The sequence below is a fragment of the Lissotriton vulgaris genome, chromosome 11 (genome assembly GCF_964263255.1).
Source record: "Lissotriton vulgaris chromosome 11, aLisVul1.2, whole genome shotgun sequence".
Classification (NCBI taxonomy): domain Eukaryota; kingdom Metazoa; phylum Chordata; class Amphibia; order Caudata; family Salamandridae; genus Lissotriton; species Lissotriton vulgaris.
This window is the reverse complement of record NC_141699.1, coordinates 257,754,224-257,778,449: the sequence shown is the minus strand read 5'-3', so window position 1 is coordinate 257,778,449 and position 24,226 is coordinate 257,754,224. Positions and strand designations below refer to the sequence as shown.

Sequence of the window (24,226 nt, the reverse complement as noted above, 5' to 3'; positions counted from 1 at the left end):
CCTCATTTGTGTGTTTTTTTAAGTTTTATATTGCGCGAACTACACCCGAAGATATCAGGTATCAGGGGCTTTACATGAGCACCAGTTTCGTTACAGATGGACACATTCATTTTTGTTTTTTTGTTAGGCATGGGGAGATTAAGTGATTTGCCCAGAATCACAGGATGTTGAGCGTTGTTGCCAAGACTCGATCCCTGTTCCCCAGCTTCAAGTTCGGCCGCTCTAGCCGTAAGGCCACATCCTGTCCGAATGTTCTCCTACTTTACTGTTTTCTGCTGAAGGGACCCTTGATTGGGTGCTGGCAAAGAGACATGCAGTTATTGGATGTAACACTAAATCAGCACGGGACCAGCCTTGGAAGTAATAACACAAAAGGCCAATGTAGCGTTTTCTCTGCTAGTCCATTCACTCGTCTCACCTTGAGCTCTATTTTTTCGGAAGTAGCAATTTACCCCTCTGGAAGCTTTTATTGAACTCTTTGACCAGAATAAAATGTCATTGCGCCCACCTTTTGATCAGCTTGGCCTGATTTCAAGTTATCCATAGTTTCAGCCAGGAGTAACATCTTATATTGAAGCTGTGTGCTGATTCTCCCTGGCCTTTCGTTCAGCCACGATGCGTTCAAGAATGTCTTAGCCTCTTGAACTTTTCTGGATCTTGCTCCATTTTGTTCATTAGAAGTTGAGGGCCTGGTGTACAAATACCCAATATACAAACCAAGATTTGCAATTTGCCCACCAACTGGTTTTGCAAACGTGTATACAATTTGCGATGCGACCTATCTTTTACTATATTGCATGGCGAATTGGACATACGATGTGGCTAGCCTGCCTAATGAAAATTAGCTGGGCATGCTACAATTTGTGACCACCTGTGGAAGCAAAGACGGCGGCCTGCAAGGGACTGCGGAGCACCATCCTTGCATTTATCTTCTCAAACGGGAAACATTTATTTTAATTAAAAAAAAAATCTTGGGTCAATTAAAGGGACAGATGCTACTTTAAACCAAGCATTAGCACAGCCACTAGGTCTCACTTTTAGGACCTTATAAATGTTTAGCCATGCAGCACATTATCTTGGGTGCTACAACTGGTGAACAGCCCCAAACACCCAAGGATGGGCTTCCGTGCTATTTAATGAAAATTTGATAATGTCTCTTCAAAATTCAAAAAGTGTGTTTCTTTAACAAAGAAGTCATAACACTAATAAGCACATTATAGCACCGCATTGAGAAGTACGTATTGAAAGTTTTTTTTCTACGACTGGTAGTCTGAACTTATAAATCTGGAAGTGCTTTTACACACAAATATGAGGGAACAAATAATTTTAGTGAAATAAGATATACCCGAGGCATGTTAAACCATGACATAATACCCAAAATCCTAAAGAATTAAAAACTAAACAATCACATTGATTAAGCTCTTAAAAATATTTGACAAACAATAAAAACGCCTCAAAAACCTATTAAAAATGCACATAATGGAGAAATACTGTTGATACTGTACTTTACAACGTAGTTACTTTGAAAATGTGCACAAGCAAATTAGGAGTGGTTCCTTTCTCTACAAAACAAAAACTGCTGAAAAACTCGAGAGGAGCTGTTCCAGATTGCTTCTACGCATTGTTTACCATCACCTCATTGGCTGCTTGTTGATTCACACAGAGCAGGCTTCCCCAACAAGTTACTTGTGAACTACTGGTAGCTCTCCAACTACTTATGAGTAGCTCTCCTAGGTGCAACCCAGTCAACTACATTAAAAACATTTGTTTGGTTAATTTAATATATGTATACCAAAATTGAAAAGCGTGTCTCGGAGATAAATAATGCACCATTGAGAGACTTGCTACTAATTTTGTTGCTATGGTTTTTTTAACTTGGTGCTATGGGCATTTCAACTGTGGCGGTTTAGTATTGACCTTGTAAAGACATTCCATATTCACAAAGCTTTTTAGGTCTCGCCTGAGACAGCTCATGCACTTACATTACATTTTTGTGGTTTACACATTATTTTGATCATTTACAAAAACGGATGGAGTGAATTTAGGTTCGCATGTGTTTTAGATATTTGGTATTCTCTAAGGCAAGTATCAGTGCAAAGGTTTTGTGGCTTGTGGCCAGGCTGGCATCCTTGGTTACCACCAAGTTATTTGTTTTGCGAATCTGTGTCATTAATGATGGATTCTGGACATCTTTTACTCCACCAAACTGTTGAAGTAGGCACAGGGAAAATCCAACTATGAAGCCTTTACAATGACGTGTATATAAATGGGCAAGAACACACAGGTGCTGCTATAGCACTAAGTCTAGCTGAGAAGTGCTTGCACCATCCATGTACAGTATCGCACCCCGGCAGAGAAGAGCTGCCCCAGTTCATTGCTAGTATGGCAGCGCTTCAAAGATCCACAGGTAATGTTCCATTAGCAATACACCAATCCTGAGCATCTTTGTGCTGTTGTGTTGCTGTAGTGTCTTCTCCCGCAGGCATGCAGATACCATTTTTTGGTTGCTGGAACTCAGGCAATATCAAAGATGGCTTTTTCTAATGACATTGTCACCTGTTTGAATAAAGTAAAAATGTGAGCAAATCAGAGCATAGCATCACTTGCATGACTTAATGCAACAATCAAAATTGGTCCCTTTAGGCTTGTCCCCATGTTACAGGCTCGGAGTCAGATCTGTGCAGCTTAACTAAGGTTCTGTCCCCATGTTGCGCACTCTCTCCTTCCATGCTGCGATCTCTGCTCCACATGGATAGTGTTCTTCAGCCAATGCGGTGCTGCAACTGTATAATATTGCATGAGAGGCTGGCCAGCCTACCGTGTGAGCAGGTATCCAGACTGCCACTTCCCTGGTGGAGGCTCACCGCCTGCCTGGCAGGGGTTTCTGTGCCCACAGTGCATCTGGCAGGGAGTCGGATACAGTGATGCAAAGCTGAATGCTCAGCAGATCGAGTGTTGCTTTGCCTGCTCGGCATCTTTTTTTGTTTTTCACAAACAAACTCCCAAAAACTGTTAAGGGCTCACATGCACACAGATTTTTTTCCTGTGTGTGGGGCTATTGTTTCTTTTCCTGCCTGGGACATAGGTGCTTTGCTTGGCGGTCTAGGCATTGAAAGTGAGTAACAGCCACCCTGCATTCAACAGGGTGGATGGTCTGCACCGGTAGCTGAAGGTCCCTTGGCGTCTAGGACATTCGGCCAAGGGTTTCAGACAGCAGTGCCGACTGAGGCTCTGATGTCAAAAACCTGGCATCTCTTCCTTCAAATGCGGTGGGGGAACCACAGGTTCCGGAGCAGGAGCTCTGACTATGTATCTCGGAGCACCCACTATACTGATCTCTATATGACTGCATTTCCTATAAATTGCGATCTTGATGTCCCAGGGTCTTGGTGAGTATAAATAATCACTTTTTTTAATTCTCCTTTTATGACTGTGGTGTTGCTATGGGTGTGTGAACTTACACTTGGTTGGGCTGGCGGCTCTGTTCTCCACCTTTTACTCTACCCCCACGCCTTTATTTAAGTCACCCTATCTTTTCCATTCATTCTAACAGGCACACATTGGGATGCCTCTATTACTACATTGCTGTATAGCGCGGAGGATCACAGTGGTTCACCCGAAGCACTAGTTATCTCATGCCCTTTTCTCAACCGCAGATGTTATAAATAAGGCAGGGTCATTGGTTCACTGAAACACACTTGGAGTTTAAGGAACCTGGAGTATCTCTCAGGATAGCTCAAGTGAGGTCCAAATAACTCTAAAAATGAGGAAAATACCTCAGGGTCTGTCTGTACAAAGGTTTCTGTCCAGTGGCTCCTGGCTTTGCTCTTTCCGCTATCCACCTAAGTCCTCTCTCGTCATTATCACCATTGAGTTCGGCCTCCACAAATAACTACTCTTCACCTCAGCATCAATATTCTGTTGATCACATCAGAAGAGTCAGAGGAGTGTAGCACTGATTGACTCCTAAATCTTCTGCACAGCAGCATCAGAGGTTTCTCTCATACTGATAAGCATACTGAATAATTGTAGGAAAAGCCGGCGGTATAGAACTCCGGTACGACGAACTATCCACGACTACATAAAGGCTCTACAGACTGCACAACTCTGTGTCCCACCATTACCCCTGTGCAGGTTACTCACCAAAGAGGACCAGGCACTCACTGAATGATTTGTCACATAAAACTCCCCTCCCTCCCAAGCAAGTTCCCAGGCTGGCTGCACCACCAGGTGACAAAGGCCATAGCAGAATAAACTCATGGCAATGCAGATCATCAAGATAAACAAAGACTATGATAAAATAAAGCAAACATAGAAGCATTGTACATTTACAGTGCATCATTGAACACAACATTTAACAATGAAGTATAATAATGGTGTCAACTTCTTTTTCTAGCCTGGAACTCTAGGAAGCTAATGAACAGATAAGGAGATACAGCATTAAGAGCCATCGAAACAGTGGCTAATTGATTTTACCAAAACGTCAAGACTTGCACGACAGACATTTTTCCTAGGTCAACTTTATAAGGACCGCGCTTTAGGGCACAGATTCAACACAACAGATTCAATACTGTACAGATGACATGGACGTTTAGAATGAAAATATTGTTTGTCCCTCCAGCCTTCTTAGTAAATGCAAGACAAATCAATTTAAACCCTAGTGGAGTGATCAAAACCTTCTACATGATAAGAGACATTGCGGGTATGCTAAGATGTGGAGGAGGGCAAGGCTTTGAGAGTACAATTCTCAGGCATGGTCTTCTTAGTTAAAAACCAGACGTTCGTAAACATCTTTTGACGCATCAAGAAAGAGCTGTGCCACCTACAGATAATCCATAGTCAGAGGCCCTTTAATTCTTTTTGGCAGCATAAAGGTGGAATTCTGCTACCCACATGCATGCTTTAATTACAAGAGTGCACCCTACTGTAAATTAGATCTCATTTATTTTAGTGTTTTGATGCAATCCTTCCTAAACCTCATGGTCATCTCAAACCCTTTTGAGGAAGACTTTCTGATGTTGTTGTCTAAGTACAAGGTGAAACTTGTGGGTTTTATAAACTGCTGGAGGATGTTCCATGACTTTCAATCTAGCACATGAAGGGTCTTTCACCAACAAGTTTATAATACAAGCGTATACAGATAAATGACCAAATCCCACGCACACACCCAATTGAATTCAAAACACTAAATAGTGTGAGTTAACAAATCACATATAACAGTCTTTAAGGAATGATATCCACTTCTTCTTGTTAGAGCATTAATTTCATTTTATTGCTCAAGTTGTACCACGCCAGCCGACACGTGTTTCATCAGAGTACAAGTCCCTCTGACTCTTCAGGGCGCTTAACCGGTGATAATTCCAACCCGGTAAGGGTATCTTTGACTTTATAATGGAGGTGTGAAAGTATCCTGCACCTTCTTAAAGAAAAAACAATGTTGATCGAGTTTGAACGCCAAATCTTATTTTTAAAATGGTAGTAGGCACATCTGCGTTCTAAAAATTCCACACTATTGTAAATTTTGCCGATACAGTCCACAATATCCCTGCCAATAGTAGCTGACAAAGTGGCCACTGTTGAAATCGCCATCAGACTGAGACGCCGGACTTGCGGCAGCAAAAACGAAAGGTCCTGCGTGAACTGAACCGGATTCTATTACTTTGTCAGCTACTATTGGCAGGGATATTGTGGACTGTATCGGCAAAATTTACAATAGTGTGGAATTTTTAGAACACAGATGTGCCTACTACCATTTTGAAAATAAGATTTGGCATTAAAACTCGATCAACATTGTTTTTTCTTTAAGAAGGTGCAGGATACTTTCACACCTCCATTATAAAGTCAAAGATACCCTTACCGGGTTGGAATTATCACCGGTTAAGCGCCCTGAAGAGTCAGAGGGACTTGTACTCTGATGAAACACGTGTCGGCTGGCGTGGTACAACTTGAGCAATAAAATGAAATTAATGCTCTAACAAGAAGAAGTGGATATCATTCCTTAAAGACTGTTATATGTGATTTGTTAACTCACACTATTTAGTGTTTTGAATTCAATTGGGTGTGTGCGTGGGATTTGGTCATTTATCTGTTCAAAGTGTTGTAAACCAACACCTTTTTTGGAGGGGTTAAGAGGGTCCCCCCTCCCCTATTGCACCACAATCTGTAACAGGAGTAGCCAGACAGGCAGTCAGTAATAAAGCAGAGCGCAAGTATTCCCTGTAGTTTCAGAAACCCTTGCCTTTGGATAACCACAAGCGTATACAGCATTGTGAAGAGAATTTTTTCCAACACCTTTTAGAAATTGATCATAAAAGTCTATCAAGAGTCAAGGGTTATTAGACATCTCTGAACACCGTTTCATTGCAAGACTCCTGCCGTACAGCAAACGATTGGAAGTTTATGTGGCTTGTTTGGCGTGAATGTGCACACGGTTAGCCTTGATAGCTTATGCGAACAGAGCCCAGACTTTCAGGTTTGCTCCTCTACCTCAACCTTCAGATTCTCAGCAAAGGAGAGTAGGAGGTGGGGTGTTGGAGGAAGATCACAAAGTACCCATCACTGCCTGTTTGCATACAACCCCTTATCAATGCTCAACCTACTCAGGGCTCAGGAGGCAGGCAGCTATGTCTCCTGCATGCTGTTTAGGCCTTGCACAATGTGCCTTCTCTCTCCAAGCCTCACTGCCTCCACCTCACACAACCTGCTGCCAGGACAAAATTAGGCGGGAGGAAGATCTCGGAGTCACCAAGCAGGGAGGTAAATAGTATGAAAGGAAAGAAGATGAAGCATCATAATTGCGTATGGCTGTGTTAATGAGTCGGTGAATGTTGGTGTGAATGGGGTTCAGTGCAGTTTTGTGAATGTTTGGTAAAGGATAATTACGCACTTTTATAGCGCACGACTACCCAGAGGCATATTGGCGCTTGTACGAATACCGCCGAGGAACCCTTCCTGGCCTTTCCCTGTGAGGAGCCCACTCCTGGGCACCCCCAAGGTGAAATCAGGCATCCTCAGCGTTGTTTGGGCCGTTGTAGAGATTAAGCAAGCTATTGCCCAGAGGTGCAGAGCATCAGGCCCAAGTAAATTAAGCTCGAGACCCGCGGAGGCGGGAATTGAACCCTGGTCCCGGCCAGACTACTGCATCAGGGTCTGCCGCTCTAACCATTGAGCCACACTTCTCTAGTGCTAGTTTGGGAGAGAGCAATTGGCTTTTGCACAGTCATCCCTTTAATTACCTCCTCCCAGTTTAGAGATGCTCTCCAACTAGTAATTTTTTGGTACCACTGGTTAATGGCCTGTCTGAAACACGTGCAGGACTGTCACAAAGGATAGATAGGGGGGTGCATTTTTTCTCACTTTCCTGAACTTTTCAGGAGTTTGAAAAGGGACTTAAATGTATTGGTCTGCAGGGTAAAGCACTGACTTGCATACTGAAATATGAAGCTGCTGTCAACACAAAACAATGCTGTCTTTGTCGTCTATGTAGCCGTCTTCTGATAAATGCATAGATTCATTACACTGAAAGTAAATCAATGTAACTCATATGGGTCCTTATTCCTCACTTTTTTCAAACCAGTGCCTTTAAATTGGGCAGTAGTAGCATCTTTGAGTGACAGCATACAGAAACAGTAGAAGCGTGATATGAAGACTAACAGAAAAAGTCATTATGTGAACCAAAGGCGGATGGGGCTCTCCCAAAAGAGCATCTAAAAGACTTTCATTCCACCAGAGTCCCACACCTGGATGAGCACTATTTGTTGAACGGTCACTTAATATGAAAACATCCGAGCAACTTCCTTTCCACCATAGGTGCCTTCTTTCCAGGGTGCTGCCTATGAGAACAGCATCTAGCAATTTTCACTCCACCGACTCCTTCATTTGGAGCAGTACTTGGTGTTTAGAACAGCACTATAGCAGCTTCCTCTAGACATGGGTCCTGCACTTGGAATAGAATTGGTTGGGCCTTTAATGCAACTTTCTCCTGCTAGGTACTCACTTAGTTCAGTACTAGGTGGAGGCAAAGTTGACATTTTGGTAGAGGAAGTCATAACATCTCAGGGATTAAAGCTTGAATACTATTCCTCTTTCAGAAGTCAAAATACTTCCATGTCTCACATTTTAGAAACCACTAGTAAGAAGAGGTGTCAGCTGAACATTCCTGGTGTTACTTTATTTAGGTCTTTATTGTCTTGCCAGCACAACCGCTGACACAGCAGCGAACAGGAGTTGTAGGGGTCTCACGCTAAGCAGAGGAAGTGGAAGTGATGACCCATGGAGACAATGAGGGGAACAAGCTTTACAGTAGCCAGTTTAAAATAAATTCAAGACTTTACAGCAGGATGTTATATCTTTAGCGTAATGCTATCTGTGGAACTTAAGAAACCTTTGGAGTGGACTAAAGCACAACATTTAAAATCTGGGCACACAGAGAAGGAAAGTGCTCGAAAGGCAAACCAAAGACCGACTTAAAGGAACAATTGGTTAAAAAGCCAGGTTCTCAGATGCCTTTTAAAGTCTCTCAGATCAGACTTGGGTCTCAAAGCCATGGACATAGAGTTTCTGAATTCAGATTTGTCAACAGAGAGAGCTCTGTTACTGAAGGTCACTCACTTGACCCCCTTGGAACCACCCCGAGACATTGGTTCAAATACCTAAGAGCACACTAGAGGTGTATCGCTCAAATCTATGTGCCATAAAGCTAGAGGCATTTTGTTTTTGACTTCCTACCTCTTAATTTTTGAGGATGAGGTGTTCTGGCTTCTGGACTTGAAAACACTAAAAAAGACTAATCTGAATCTTTAAATTGAACCATTTCTCCAAATCAGTAACACAGCTGCACATCACCGTAGTAACTTCAAAGTGGTAGAAGAATAAATATTACAGACTAATGAAGACCATAGTTTAGATGGTTGTTGGATCTGGTCTTGAAACTGGCATGGTTGATAACTTCTCTTGATGGCGTTGAGATCTAGCGGAATGTTCTGCTGAACAACTCATCTTTCTGATAATATTAAACTGTGGAATACTGTGGACTGATTGAGTTCTCGAGTTTTCAGTTTTGTGCACCAGGACAATGTTTCCATGTTTTAGTCTTTTGGAGGAACCTGGTTTGGTCACATGGGTAGATGTACTCTTAATATCCTTGAAGGGATGTAAAGCAGACTTTTTGGAGGTATCTTGCACCTTTACCCTGTAAGCTTTATGCATAATGCCGAATTTCAGATTTCATCCTGTATTTCACTAGAAGCCAATGAAAAATATTCAATGCTGGTTTGCTGTGATCCTGTATGAATAGGTTGATCTCCATTTAGACTACCTGGATCTGTAATCCTTATAGCCCACAGAATAATTTCTTTGGAAGGCCACTGTATATCACAGTAGTCCAGGATCGTCTTCACCAGAGCTCATCTCAGATTTAATCAATGATCAGTCTGGAGGAGTGAGAAGTTTTCTTCAAGAGTGAAATGTTGGTGCCCATAACTATTTAACTATTTAAAAATGAGCTAGTTGTTATGACAGAATCATGGTGCCTATGACTCCTATCAGCCACAATTTCAGTTTTGTTTGGGATAAGAAAGTATTACTGAACAATTACCTCCTCCTGAATCCTCACTTGTTATAAAGCAGGGCCATAGCACTATACCCTCTTCCCCATTGTCCTACTCAGAGATTGTATTGCAATATAATGCCTCACCACCATACCCTCCATCCATGCTCCTGCACTTACAAAAACATTGTGTTATAATATAGCATGATAGCACCAATTCTCCCTCTGAGTCCCCCACTGAGAAAACAAGCATTTACAATGCAATGGTTTCGCCTTTGGAAAACTTAGAGCTATTGGCATTGCTCACACACAGAGCCCCACACACAAATACACACACACACACAGAGCCAGACACACACACACAGAGCCAGACACACACACACACACACACAGCCAGACACACACACACACAGCCAGACACACACACACACAGCCAGACACACACACACACAGCCAGACACACACACACACACACAGCCAGACACACACACACAGAGCCAGACACACACACACAGAGCCAGACACACACACACAGAGCCAGACACACACACACAGAGCCAGACACACACACACAGAGCCAGACACACACACACAGAGCCAGACACACACACACACAGAGCCCGACACACACAAAGCCCGACACACACACAGAGCCAGACACACACAGAGAGCCAGACACACACAGAGAGCCAGCCAGACACACACAGAGAGCCAGCCAGACACACACAGAGCCAGACACACACAGAGAGCCAGACACACACAGAGCCACACACACACACAGAGCCAGCCAGACACACACAGAGCCAGACACACAGACAGAGCCAGACACACAGACAGAGCCAGACACACAGACAGAGCCAGACACACACACAGAGCCAGACACACACACAGAGCCAGCCAGACACACACAGAGCCAGACACACACACAGAGCCAGACACACACACAGAGCCAGACACACAGACAGAGCCAGACACACACACAGAGCCAGACACACACACAGAGCCAGACACACACAGAGAGCCAGCCAGACACACACAGAGCCAGACACACAGACAGAGACAGACACACAGACAGAGCCAGACACACAGACAGAGCCAGACACACACACAGAGCCAGACACACACACAGAGCCAGACACACACACACAGAGCCAGACACCCATTCCTAAATATAATATTTCTACCATGAATAGTTTGCAGGTTTTGCTCTGAAGCATCTGGACGCGACATACCATATTTTTCGTGAAATTGTAAAATAAAGGTTGATCGGGTTGTGATGCGAGTTCTTCCCATTAATAGTGCTACCTGTTCACAGCAGTCTAGCGGAGGAACAGGCGACCTTTCTGCAGGATCCGTCTGGGATTTAACTCCTGCCGCTCTGAAGCACAGCAAAAAGAAAACAAAGGGAGCGGGTGCGGCGTAACAACCAGAGCTGGCGACTTTAGAACGGAGGAACCAGGTTGCAATCTCGGCGTGGGCTCAACATCCTGGGACTCTGGACAAATCACGTAATCTCCCCGTGCTTACAAAAATTAATGAGTCCTTGTGTAAGGTAACTGGTGCTCGTGTAAAGCGCTCCAATACCGTCGGGTCGAGTTCATGCTATTTAAAACAGCAACAACCAAAAACGAAAAAGCTGCCCAAGTATACAAACAAATGAACATTAATTAAAACAAGTGAGCTATTGAGGAGGGTGGGGGCAGTTGTAGCCGACACTGCATCAAACAACGAAGTTCACCACGGATCTCCTCCCCTCTGTGCCCGGCAAAGCGCTTTAATTGTCAAGTCGGGCTGAGCGGATTCTGTAGCCGACTGAAGGATCCGAGTTTTCAAGTGGGGGAGGGTTAGTGCACGAGGGGCAGGCTCCGAGCACATAGGGCAGGTTACAACAGACCCAAAGCAACGGTGCACGAGCCGTGCACGTGGTAATGTGCATCGCACTCTACAGGCTATCCCTTCTTGAATGCAGGAAAAGGGTACTGACGAGCAGAGCCAAAGGCAGTTATTAACTGTCATACATAAGCATTTATATTTTATCTTTGACCTGGAAATAGCCTTTAGCGGTCTCGAAGTGGCACGTACAAAGGGCGGGCACGGACAACCGAGGGTTGAGAAGACACGGACATTGGGAGCGGTTGGGGGGGCAGATAGCGCATGCTGAGTGTAAACAAAAGGTGGAGGAGTGCAGGGGAGGAGGACACACGCAAACAAATATAAACAAGCAGCAGAAACGTGGCGGGTAGGCACACGGACAGCGGGAGGGGGGCGGGGGATAGGAACGGACAGCCGGAGGGGGGGGGGAAAGGAACAGACGGCGGGAAAGGAACGTACTCACCTGGACTTCCTCGGCCGGCGGTCGGCCGCCAAATGGCCCAAACAAACCTCGACGAGCAAAAAAAAAGCCCCACCCACCGCCGCATGACGTGGCCAAAAGAGAAAAATTCTCGGGAACGCCCCCGAATCTGGTCCGGCCTTGACGGACAGATCCGGCACCCAATGGCTAGCCTCCATTTATGGAGCTAGCCAATGGGAGCCGGGGGACGTTCCTGAAGTCCTTTTTGGAAACAATGGATTTCGCCTGCGCCGAAAATCTGCGCAGAGCGCAGCCTTCGGCAGGCGAAACCCAAAAACGAAATGGTTACTTACCAGTAGGAGTAGCTTTGCAGCTTGAAGAGTATTCTGGATTCACATGATGTGCATTATTCTGCCATCTAGTGGTTGGGTCCCGAATTGCCTCTGTTTCTCTTTTTGTTTTCATGAGCGTCATCGAACATAATCTAGTGCTAGGTCCATGTCTTGTGTGATGTCAGATGGCGCTCACGAAGTTTCTGTGCGTTGTAGCCATCTTCGGATTCTTTCTTTCTCCTTCCTTTTGTTAATAAGGGTATGTCTTTACTTTTCCTGTTTTAAGTTCCTTCTCTACCTTTTAAATTATGTTTCTCCCACCTGTTTGCTTTCCTCATCTCTGGGGAGGCAGTAGGGTCTCACATGAATCCGGAAAACTCTTCAAGCTGCAAATCTACTCCTCCTGGTAAGTAAACATTTTGTTGTGCAGCATGAATTCTTTTCAAGACTCACATTCTGTGCATTAGATTATGTAGTGGTTCCTCTTTCTTGGAATGGTTGGGGTGAGATGTGGAAGAATTTGAGAACAGGTGTTTGAGTACCTTTTGTCCCATTGAGATTCCTTTGCCATTTGTATATTGACACAATAATGCTTGGGAAAGGTGTGTGTAGATGCCCATGTGGTGGCTACACATATATTGTCAATTAGCACATTTGCCATAAGGGCTAGTGTTGCTCCCTTTTTCCTTGTTGAATGCACTCTTGGCCAGGAATTTAATGTATTCCCAGCTGAGGAAAGGCGTACCTGAATTGCTCCTACACTCCAGCGTGCAATTGTCCCCTTTGTAACAAGTGCGCCCTTGTTGGACTTAAAGTAAGACACGAACAATTGATTCCCCATACGGAATAGTTTTGTCTCCTGTAGATAGTATAGTAAGGCTCTTCTTACATCCACGGTATAAAGGCTTCTTTCTAGTTGTGTTTCGAATGTTTTTGAAGAAAACTGCCAACTGAATGCTTTGATTCATGTGGAATATTGTCCTTGTGGATTTGCATGTATGGTTTCTCATTGATAATGCTTGTAGTTCACTTACTCTCCGTAGTGATAATATTACCATTAAGAATGCAGTCTTTATTGTGATATGCCGGAGTTCAGCTTTGTGTTTGAGTTTGAAAGTTTCTGTAATAAACTGTGCTAGCACTGTGTTCAAGCTCCACATAGGGCTTGGAGCCTACCTTGGGGAGTGCAATTCTTTTGGAACCTTCTAGAAACCTTTTGACGGCTGGTAATGTGAAATAGCATTTACATGAAGGTCCCATGGTGTGAGCTACAATTGTTGGCAAATGTACCTTGAGGCTTGAATAGTTGATTTTACTGTCTATCAAGTGGGTAAGATATATTAACGTGGTTTCCTGTGTAGATATTGAACTTAGGGTATTGTTATCCGTACACCAAATGAGTTACCATTTCTACTTTGCTTCATAGCATTGTCTTGTGGTTGGACTTTCTGCCTTTTAGTACCTCCGTTGATCTTTGTGGTAAGTTCCAGGTGAAATTCTTGACTCTGTTGCATTGTGAGAAGGTCCTTTTCTGCCTCAAATCTGATCACATGTCCCTTGGACAGTTCAAGTAGGCTTGAGTACCAAGTTTATCTTGCCCACTGATGGGCTATGAGAATTAGGTTTATTTCTGGTTGTCTGGCCTTCTCCAGTACCCCTTGTACTAGAGGGATCAGAGGAAAAGCGTAGGCAAATGTTCCTGACCTGGTTAGTGACAGGGCATTCCCATGTGGTAGGTGGTGTTGAAACCTAAAGGTGAATAATTGCCATTTCTTGTTCTCCGCTGCGTCTATCATTGGTGTCCTCAAGAGTCGGAATACCCTTGCAGACTCGTTTGCTTGTTTTTCCATTTGTGTGAGCTGCTGCTCTGCCTGCTGAGCTGATCTGCTTCTGTGTAGTTCTTTCCACACAGGGACATTGTCTGCAAGTTGATTCTCTTTGGTATAGCCCATTGCCATATCTCCTGAGCTAGCTTGCTTAGGGTAAAGGATTTTGTGCCTCCCTGTGTGTTCAGGTAAAACATTGTTGTAGTATTGCCAGTTTCAATTTTTTATGAAGTTTGATTTGTTCTATTGACCCTGTATCTTTAGGGTTCCTGTATGTGCTCCCCAGTTCTTGTGAGACGCATCTTTTGTGATGGTCACCGAGGGAGTTGATGATTTGAATTTTCAGCCTAGAGTTTTGTTCTTGGATGCCCCCCACTGCATCTCCTTCTGTACCCTCTCTGTTACAATCACTCCATCCTCCCAACTCCCTGTGGTTTGTGATCAATTTTTGCATATCAATTCTTGTAGAGGGCGCATGTGTAGACATGAATGGGTTATGAAGGTCCTCACTGTCAGAATATATACCTTCTGGTAGAGGAGAGTTTGCTCCTTACTTGCTTGCATCCTCATTTTTATTGGGTATACCTGTGCCATCTGGAAGAGGCGAGTTTGCTTCTTGATTGTCTGTATACTCCTTTGGGTCGGGTATGCCCATGACATCTTGGAGTTCAATCTTGCTCCTAGGAAGATCTTTTCCTGTTCTGGTTTTGGGGAGGATTTTTTGTGGTTTATGGAGAAGCCCAAACCGTATAGCGTTGTGATCACCTGTTGAAAGTGTGAGTAACATCTTTGTTTGGAATTTGCCTTCATCAACCAGTCTTCTGAATAGGGATAGACGAGGATTCCCTTCCTTCTTTGGGATGCTTCTACTGCTATTAAGCACTTTGCACATTCTCTTGGTGCTGATTTTATGCCAAAGGGAGAGACTCTGAATTGGTAGTGTGCATCCATGTGGCTGAACTTGAGGAATTTTCTGTGAGCTCAATTCATGGGATGTGTAGATAAGTGTATTTTAAGACTATTGTTGCCATGGAGTCCCCTTTTTAGGTCTCGCTACGAATGGAGCGCATGCGCGGTTTCGCTAGCGGGACTATTGTTGCCGCTTTGGTGCTGGAAGGGAGACAGGAGGTGGCATGCGCGGACAGGAGCTATGCACTCTGTACGAGTGCAAATCTCCTGTCCACACGTGCCACCTCCTGTCTCCCTTCAGCAGAGAAACCGGCTGCACAACGCGCGCCTCGCGTACTTTCACTTTCCTTCTCTCCCCTTAAATTCCATGCAACTGCTGCCCCATTCGTAGACCAGCATGGTTACTGGGTGGCCAACAGAGGTCAGCAGGGGCTGTGAGGGGCTCTGGTGCTCGCACGCAAAGCACATAAACCTCCCCCCGCTTGCGGGTGACAACAGGCAGGGGGAGTAAATAGCTCTGTTTGTGGCCTGTTAGTGATAAGAAGTTCAAAGGATTTGCAACTTCAAAGCCCTGCCTCAAAAATGCTAGCTCCCTTTTCATCATTCCCTCCCAGATCCAGTTATCTGTCCGACGCGGAAGGCGCTGTTCTGCTGCAGCAGTAAACACGGCGCGGGGTGCAGGGGCACCAGAGCTGCTGTCAACCCCCATTAACCCAGCCGCTCCTCTGCTGCCTCACCAAGGCCTGTAATGTGGTCCAGGGATTCATTTATATACCTGGGAGCCAGAACACCTGTGTTCTATTCTTGTCTAATATGCCGTAGCTTTTAGAGGCATTGTTCAAAGTACTGCATTATATTCACGTTAAAGACTGCAGGAGTCTGGATGTGAAGAACCAATAACTGTGCTTGCCACACATGCTGATATTGCTATTTATTTTGCTCACATAACTCGCAGGTCATCCCCCTCACTCTGTACTATAATAACTTCATTATCTATTAGAAGAGGCGTTCCTCCACTACTGCACTTTGGCCACGACCTCCAAGCTTTCTGCTGACAGAGAAGGAAGTTGAAAAGTTGGTCACTGAGTCCCGGCATACCTTCTTTGTGGAGGTGGGTAGGGATAAAACCACGCAGCCCCGCCCTCCACGTCCCCAATGCGCCCAGTCCTCCGAGTTCGTAGCGCCTTGAGGCAATTTATTTCGGAGCTACTGTGCACGTGCATTCTCTGACTCAGAGCATGAGGCACTACGGTAATATGTGGAACTGTGCCGGTGTGCGGCGCGATTCCAGGGGTGCTGTGATCATCACCCCCACACTAGTGATGTTCCGAGGGGGTCCTTGTGACTAAAATAGTGCAAGTACTGTATTATTCCCACCCCCTCTCGTTAGTAGCATTGTGGTCTGTAGGTTTGTGAGACTTGAGGAAAGGGGGTAGCATTGTGGTCTGTAGGTTTGTGAAAATGAGGGGGCTTTGTGGTGTGTGTATTTGTGAGACCCGGGGGAGGGGGCAAGCTCGAGGCCACCAGTATATTGTCACGCACTCGTTTGCCCTGTTTTTCCTCCCGCGTGCGTGCTTTGTGGTTTGCTTGTTCTTTTCAGCTGGTTCCTGTTTTTCTGGTCATGCTTCTCCAAGGGGCGGGCCAGCCCATAGGAAGGGGGAGGGTTACAGATGTAAACAGAGATCGCTGTACCCTCACCCCAGCCTGACTTCAGGGCACTGAACCAGAACAAGCCGGGTTGGGGCTGCCTGAAAACTGGCCCTCGTTTGGGACCGTCCCTGACGGCCACAGCCCCCAGGGAGGCAACACGTCCATGGGGGTAGCCAAGGCTAATGGGTGCATACAGTACTCTCGACGTCGAGGTCACACTCATAGTATTCACAGCCACGTGGTTCTCACTCTGTTCACTAGACTCACAGACACGTGGGTCTTCCTATATTCACTCCACTTACAGACACGTGGGTCTCACTCTGTTCACTGCATTCACAGCCATCTGGATATCCTTCTGTCTGGTGCATTGAGACTTGTGAGTCCCTGCAATCACATCACGTGGCCCCCCTCTGGTCACAGCACTCACAGCACGTGAATCACCTCTGGTCACTGCACTCACAGCACGTGGTCCCCCTCTGGTCCCTGCACCCACAGCACGTGGCTCTCCCTCTGTTCACTGCACTCCGAGCCGAGTGGGTCTCCCTCAGCTCAGTGCCCTCGGAGCCATTTGGGTCCCACTATCTTCACAACTATGTGGCACTCACTATGTTCACTGCACCACAACTATGTGACTTTCACTCAGTTCATAACTATGTGAGTCTCACTTTGTTCACTGTCACTTCTGTATGTCTCAATTTATTCATTTCACGCAGACATGAGGGACTCAATGTGTTGACTCCATACACAACCATGTGGGCCCCCCACTCTTCACTGCCCTCACAGACATTCTGATTACTGCCCAGACAGACATGAGGGTCTCATTATGTTCACTGCCCTGACAGACACTTGGGTCACCTTCTGTTAGATACCCTCACAGACATGTGGGTCTCTCTCAATCTGTTCACTGCCCTGACAGACACTTGGGTCACCTTTTTTTAGCTAAACTCACAGTTTAAGCTATTAGTATTGTAAATGACAATGCCTTTTATTTATGTTTTAAAACCCAAAACATAAATAAAAGGCAATGTCATTTACAATGCCAATAGCTCAAACTTGTGTGAATGCGAGACCTATTGCATTGCAAATGCTTGTTATAGCTGTGGGACTACCTTTTGTAGGGTTGTCATCTTGAAATGCTGTCTGCGAATTAATTTGTTTATGGATCGGAGATCTCGGATTGCTCTTAATGTGAGATCTTGCTTTGATAGCAAGAAATAAGGCGAGTAGTTTCCTTTCTTGTGCTCCCTTGTTGGTACTTTCTCTTATGCCTGTTTTTGTAGGAATTCCTTTATTTCCTCCTTCAAATTTTAAGATGTCTGTTCTTTTGAACTTTTTCTTCTTTGGTGGATTTGGTGGAGGTTTTCTTCTTAGCTCTATACAACAGCTGTGGCATACCATGTTTAAAATCCATTTGTCTGTGGTTATATTTTCCCATTGTTGTGGGTAATGCACTATTCTGCCCCCCACTGGTGTTGTGTGGGAGTACTTTCTTGTGGGCGAGTTACTTGGAGTTTGCTCCTCCTACTCTCGAGGGTTGTTCCTGGCTCTTTCTCTGCCACAAAAGGACTGCTTTGGTTGCTGCTGCCAGGATTGGTATGCAGACTGTTGGCTAGACTGCTGCCTTGTACCGGTTGTTGCTCCTGTTGAGAAGACCCCCTTCTTGTGGGTCTTCTGAGGTTAAACCGTCTCCTTTTGAAGGTGCCCCTGTATTGCTATGCTCTCATTTCTTTTACCGTTTTATTGTCCTTCTTTAATTGCTGTAAGGACTCATCTACCTAATGTCCAAACAAGGTATCTACTGTGAAGGGATAATTGATTATGGATGTTTGTACTTTCTGTTTGAAGCCTGAGATTCTGAGCCAGGCATGATTTCCTACGATAGTACCTGTGCACATTTGTCTGCTGGCTGTATTGGCTGTATCCAGAGCGGACTTTAGGGAGGTGTTTGCTCTGTTTTTCCCATCCTGTATTATTTATTTTGGTCTTTTCTTATCACATTGTTGGTGACCATCCAACCATCCATATTGAGGAGGGCATTAGAATTAGCAATGCGCCATTGCGTTTCTGTCTTCCTTTCCATCTTCGTCCCCATCATGGCCATTTTCTTACTCTCCTTTTCTGGAGGTGGACCAGTGGAGGAATGAGCACATGCTCCTCCTTCTTGCTGTGGCATCAATGACAGAGTCAGTCACTGTGTTCCCTTAAATATATTTGGGGTCCTTCGTGGAGGATTTGTATTTATTTTCGACCCTTGGTGTTACTCCCTTTGCTGAGGCAGGCTCCTTAAAAGCCTTGTTGCCCTGGTCAAGAATGCTTGGGATCATTGGAAGGTATTGTGTCCCTTTAGTGAATCTCGTCAATGTTTCTAGGAGGAAACCAGAATCTTGTTTCTCCTCCTCTAAGTGGACCCCGTAAGTATCAGCTACTCTTTTGACGAGACTGTTGTAAAAGACTATGTCATCTGGTGGCAAAACCTTAAAGGGACTACTACAGACCTTTTTTTTCAGGGCACTCTGCTTCAAGGATGTTCTACTCTTCCTCGAAAGTTCCTGTAGCTTCCTCCTCAACTGGAAGGTCGAGTTCTTCTTTGACGTCCTGTTCGTGAGGTTCATGGGTTTCCAGAGCTTCAAGAGTATTATCTTCTACCTCTTCCTCTGAGGTATTGGAGGGTTTCGAGGAAATTAGGTATTCCTTTAGTGCCTCATCGAAATCCTTCTTTTGTTGAAGAAGTGCTGCCATTTCTTACTTTTGGTGTCTTCTCTTTTTCTCCACCTTGAGGGCCCTTTCAGTGTCAGAAGACCGGGAGATCCTCTTCTTTGGTGTCCTTGTTTCTGCCTCCGAAGGTATGGTCTTATACTTCGAGGCCTCTCGTCCAACATTAGTCTTTGTCGATTTCGCAATGTTCTTCTCATCTGTATCCCTGACATTGGATCCGTGGGGTTCTGTAGGCCTCGGTTGATCCTCGGTCATCTTTTTTGACGCCTGGGCTTTTTGCGCTTTCTTTTTGAGGGCTGTGGTTTCTGACGGGTGAGGGGTCTTAGTTACCTTCTCCACGTCTTTGGGAATCTTCTTTGCATTACACCACTTCTCAGCATTCCCATCGAGGATCTCAATGTCCAATCCTCTGTGTGTTGATTCTGTGGCTGCCCCCTGTTCGTCTTCATCACTTGAAAGGCCTAAATCCTTCAGCGACACCTGCGGTTTCTAGCTGCCAAACATAGCCATATTGTACTCCTCTCTCTACTTTCTCAGGGCCTTAAGAGTTTCAACACAAACATAGCGCAGGCCTTGCAGTCCTTATCCTTGTGATCTGAGATTGCAGATGTCGTATAAATTGCGTTGTGCGAATCTGTGGTGACAATTAGGGCAAAACATTGAAAGGGGTATTGTAGTATCTTCAGGTTATGTTTATAGTGTTTAACTTTACCTTGTAACTAGCTGTTCAGCAGTGTGAGTGTTCTGCTTGGAATGTTGGTGATTGACAGGAGTGGAATGCTTGGGTGCCTGGTGTGAGTGTTGTCAGTTGGAAGATAGGCTGAGCAGCTAGCAGTCTGCTCCTGGTGGGGCTGTTACAATAGATGTTAAGAACATAATAAATAACTTGAAAGACACAACCTGTCTACGTCTGCTGTGTCACCTCTGCTCGAGGAACTTGCTTATTACAGGTATTTTCCATGGCCCCTTCCTTGCCTCATTTCGGTCCGGCTGTGTAGTTGCTGTTCCGATGCGGTCTTCAGAAGGAAAAGGCGGCCAGAGGTCCCTCTCCTTCTCCGGTGCCTTCTTGATCAAAGTAGAATGGTTATTTTTGCCTAAAATCTACATTCTGGGGAGAATTTGGACCAAATAATCATAGGTTCTTCCCTTGCATCCAGATCCAACAATGGCAAAAACAAATCTGAACATGGCTTCCAGTCACAGGAACATCCAGCGTGCCATCTGACGTCACACAAGGGATGGACCTAGCACCAAAGAGTGGTTGAGGACCCCCATGAAAACAAAAAGAGACAATTCCGGACCCAATTACTAGATGGCGGAATAATGCACAGCATGTGAATCCAGAAAAGGATTCATGCTGCAAAACTGTGTTTTAGGATAGCAGAATTTCTTCTGTGCATCCTCCTCCAAATTTCCCCAGTCAGGGCAGCCTCGGGTCACAAGATTCGGCAATAGCACCATTCCCCTTTCTCCTCAAAGCAGTGAACTGCCAGTTAGTATCATAGAAACCTTCCCTCTTCTAAACTCTTTCCCCATTGAAAATCTTTGGTGTACAAGACTGTGTCACATACCATTTCCCCTTCACGACTTTTCCGCTCAAAACAGCTCAGTTACACATTGGTGGAAGAGTACAGTATTCTATTCCTTCCCCACCTCAAGTTCAGGATGTAGTATTCTGGATCACTGGATGGTGCACCCGCTGCTCTCTTCCACAGCTTCGGGTCTTCTGGGATTTATCCGGATTAGTGACTCTGGCAGTGCAGGCTACAAATGAGGAAATAACATAATATATGTCACCTAAGATCTAAACAAACTAAGAGGTGACAGGTATTTTTGGTGAATCAAATTAAAAAAACATGTTTTAGTTATTTATATTTAATAGAGCTTCAACATCAGGCGCTTCATCTTCAGAAAAGATTTCAGTACATTGAGTTATCAAATCAAAATCTCAGACATGAGTTTACTCTCTACTACAAAGAGCACTAACATTTTGTGTACATTAAGTTGATGTCAACCATGTTATTATCTTAAACATCTATCCAGTTACAACTGAGGATACCTTCAACACTACTCTCCATTCATTCTAATAAACACTTATCTCCAGCAATCACCATCAGCAATTTTCCCCAGCCTCCAGCATTACTCTGCAGCTATCCACATCAACACTTCTCACTAGCCATCAACTCTTTAACACACACATTGTTTATTTATATATACACATCAATACTTCTCCGCAGTCAACCTTTTTCTGTCCATCCCTATCAGTGCTTCTTGTCAGCCATCAACCATTCTCTCTAGCTGTTAACCTATCTCTCCAGCCATTGATGGAGCAGGGGAGAGACAAAACATTTTTTGTGTACCCCCTGTGAAATTAATTTCGTATAACAATAACTGAATTAATGGTGTGATGCATGAAAACTAATCAACAAAATGCACTTAGACATTTTACACATGGGAAACTAATTGCTATTTGCGAAAATAACATACTAACAATTGTGAACGAGTCATATTAATATAGTGCTATAATGTGACAAATAAGCATGTATGTTTATGCTTCATTTAAATGTATGTATTTGTCATGGCAAGAAAAGATTAAATGCACTTGGTAAGTAAAATAAGGCTATATGTCACGCTTTTGCTAGGTAATTACTAATAAGGGATATTAGAATGGTGGGAGGTAAACAGAAAAACTATCATTCTAAATGTAACGTTTGCTATGTTTATTTTCCAACTAGTTCTCATTGAGGCCTACGCGGCCTGGTTGTTGAAAATGGCTGCTGACTGCAGTGTTGACATCGGCTAAAACAAAGAGCCTCTGAGCATGTGCTTACATGAGAAGCCGAGTAAGCAGAATGACTGGTACACAGAGCGAAGTGATGTCAAGGTCAGCTTGGCCTAAAGTGCAAAAGGGTGCCAAAGGATGTTTGCTTCTAAGACTGTGGGAACGGAAGATCATGTAACAAAAAGATAATGACAAGCATAAGCGTAGATGACAACTTTGGGAACTTGTTAAGGATGACTGCGCATTTTGAAAAACTGGTTCCGTCAAGGATGAGATGAGGTGACCATAGTTACCCTCTAATGGACAAATCAGAATGAACTGTGGACCCAAAAAGTTTCAATTTTAAGTTAGATAGAGAAGAAGGGTGAAAAAGAGCTTGTCCGAAAGGGTGAAAAGAGCTTGCTCCTTGGATTTATTTTGCACCGCAACATGCTGTCGGTTTGAACTATTTCATGGTGCTAAAGCCTTTGACAATTTTTGGGGACCTTAATTTTTGGAGCAATGAAGATGATCGAATGCAGAGATTTTGTTTTGGGAAAGAGGCATTGAGAAGAATAGAGAGGCAGACTGAGACTCGTGCAACTCTGTTATTTCTATGTAACAGAACTTGGTCATATTATTTCTAAATTTCATTTTCTTTTAACCGGAACTAAATTAAATGCTTAATTCTTGCTTGTCAAAATAAATCAAAGTTTTGTTTCCTAAATAATCTAGATAAATTCAAATTTAAATATAAACTTGAGTTATGTTTTTCTTTTATTAAAATGTCATGACAGAATAAAATGCTAAAGTTATAGGATTACTATGATTAAGCTGGTCTTAATCTCCCATCAACTAACTTCTACTAGATGATCTATTGACCAAATAGTGGAGTATCTTGGTGTGGAGTTTTCCAGGTAACATGTTAGCATATGTATAGAAATATTTTATAAATGTATATAATGTATAGAATATGAACCTAGGTACCCCGCTAGTCAGCAGCTCGCCTTTTTATCACTGATTCAGGAGTAATTGTGTGTGTGTTTGCGTGTGTGACTCGCGGTGTTATGGGCCCCACCGATGAGTACATTAAATTGCTCCTGGGTAGAGTGTAATGAGTATTGAGGGTTGTTGAAGAGCTGCGCTGGATCACCATCAACAGTTCAGTCTAGTAATCATACTTGCTTTCATCCATCAATACTCATTAAATTACCCTTATTAACACTTGCCTCCAGTCACCCAAACCATTTTCCAGCCATAGCCATCAGCATTTGAGCCACTAACAAACCTCTACCCTGTCAAAAACACTTAGCTCCACTTTCCATCCATCCATATCAATGCTTGTCTCCTGGCACTAACCCTCCTCTCTATGCAATGTTATGAGCACCTCTTTTCAGCCATCAGCACTTCTCTCCAGTCAACAACACTTTCCTATATTCATCAGTACCTCTATTCAGGCATAAGCATTTCTCCAGCCATTTTCACTTCTCTTGGCACATCAACCTTACATGAGCCATTTCGATAAACTGGTCTCCTTTCTCCATACAGCTACAATCATCTATAGCCATCCATATTACCATGTCTCCCCTGCACCATCCTTGTTTGTCCTTTGAGGTCCTGTTTAGGACTGCCTGATGACTTGTCTTTTTAGCTATCCTTTTTAATACTGTGATCACTTGTTCTTCCATATTTCTGCTCCAGCGCCTAATCTCCTGCCATATCCATTATTTCATTAAAAGGTTTTTGTTTTAGTCTTTCTGTTTCTCCTTTACATTGTATTCCCTCTCATGGAGATGTGGAATTCCTATTTCCCTGGTGCAAAGCAGGTGAGTGTGCCTAGCCCTTCGTATGGTAGATTGGTTAATGAAAAGTCGGGTCTCTGGCTTCTTGTGGAATTCAAGAAGAGAGAAGCAGGCTTTGATGTGGAGAGGGAGGCTGTTACACGCTTTCGGAGTGATGTAAAAGAACGCCCATCCTCCTGATTTGGTTCTGTGATTATGTGGGATGAATGCAAGTAGGAGTGTTTTGTGGAAGGAGATGCAACTGTCCTGATTGTCTTTACAGACTGAGAAGACTAAATGCTTGTGAGGCCTACTCATGAGTCTACGGTTGCATATATATTCAAGAAGCAGGATTGGAGTCAGATTTTTAACAGCAATGCTCTGGTACTATAAATGGGCGCCAATCAGCATC

General features: G+C 44.2%; 1 protein-coding gene across 1 annotated transcript in view; it reads right to left on the bottom strand.

Moving 5' to 3' along the window:
• Positions 1 to 1,848: 1,848 nt before the first annotated feature.
• LOC147679612 (2'-5'-oligoadenylate synthase 1-like) overlaps positions 1,849 to 24,226 on the bottom strand; it is a 107,444-nt gene continuing 85,066 nt past the window's right edge. The window contains exons 7-8 of the mRNA XM_086943185.1: positions 20,926 to 21,036; positions 1,849 to 2,556 (exon numbers count right to left, since the gene is read on the bottom strand). Of these exons, the coding sequence (XP_086799311.1) occupies positions 20,953 to 21,036 (84 nt within the window). The 3' untranslated portion in view covers positions 1,849 to 2,556; positions 20,926 to 20,952. The remainder of the gene's footprint in view (positions 2,557 to 20,925; positions 21,037 to 24,226) is intronic.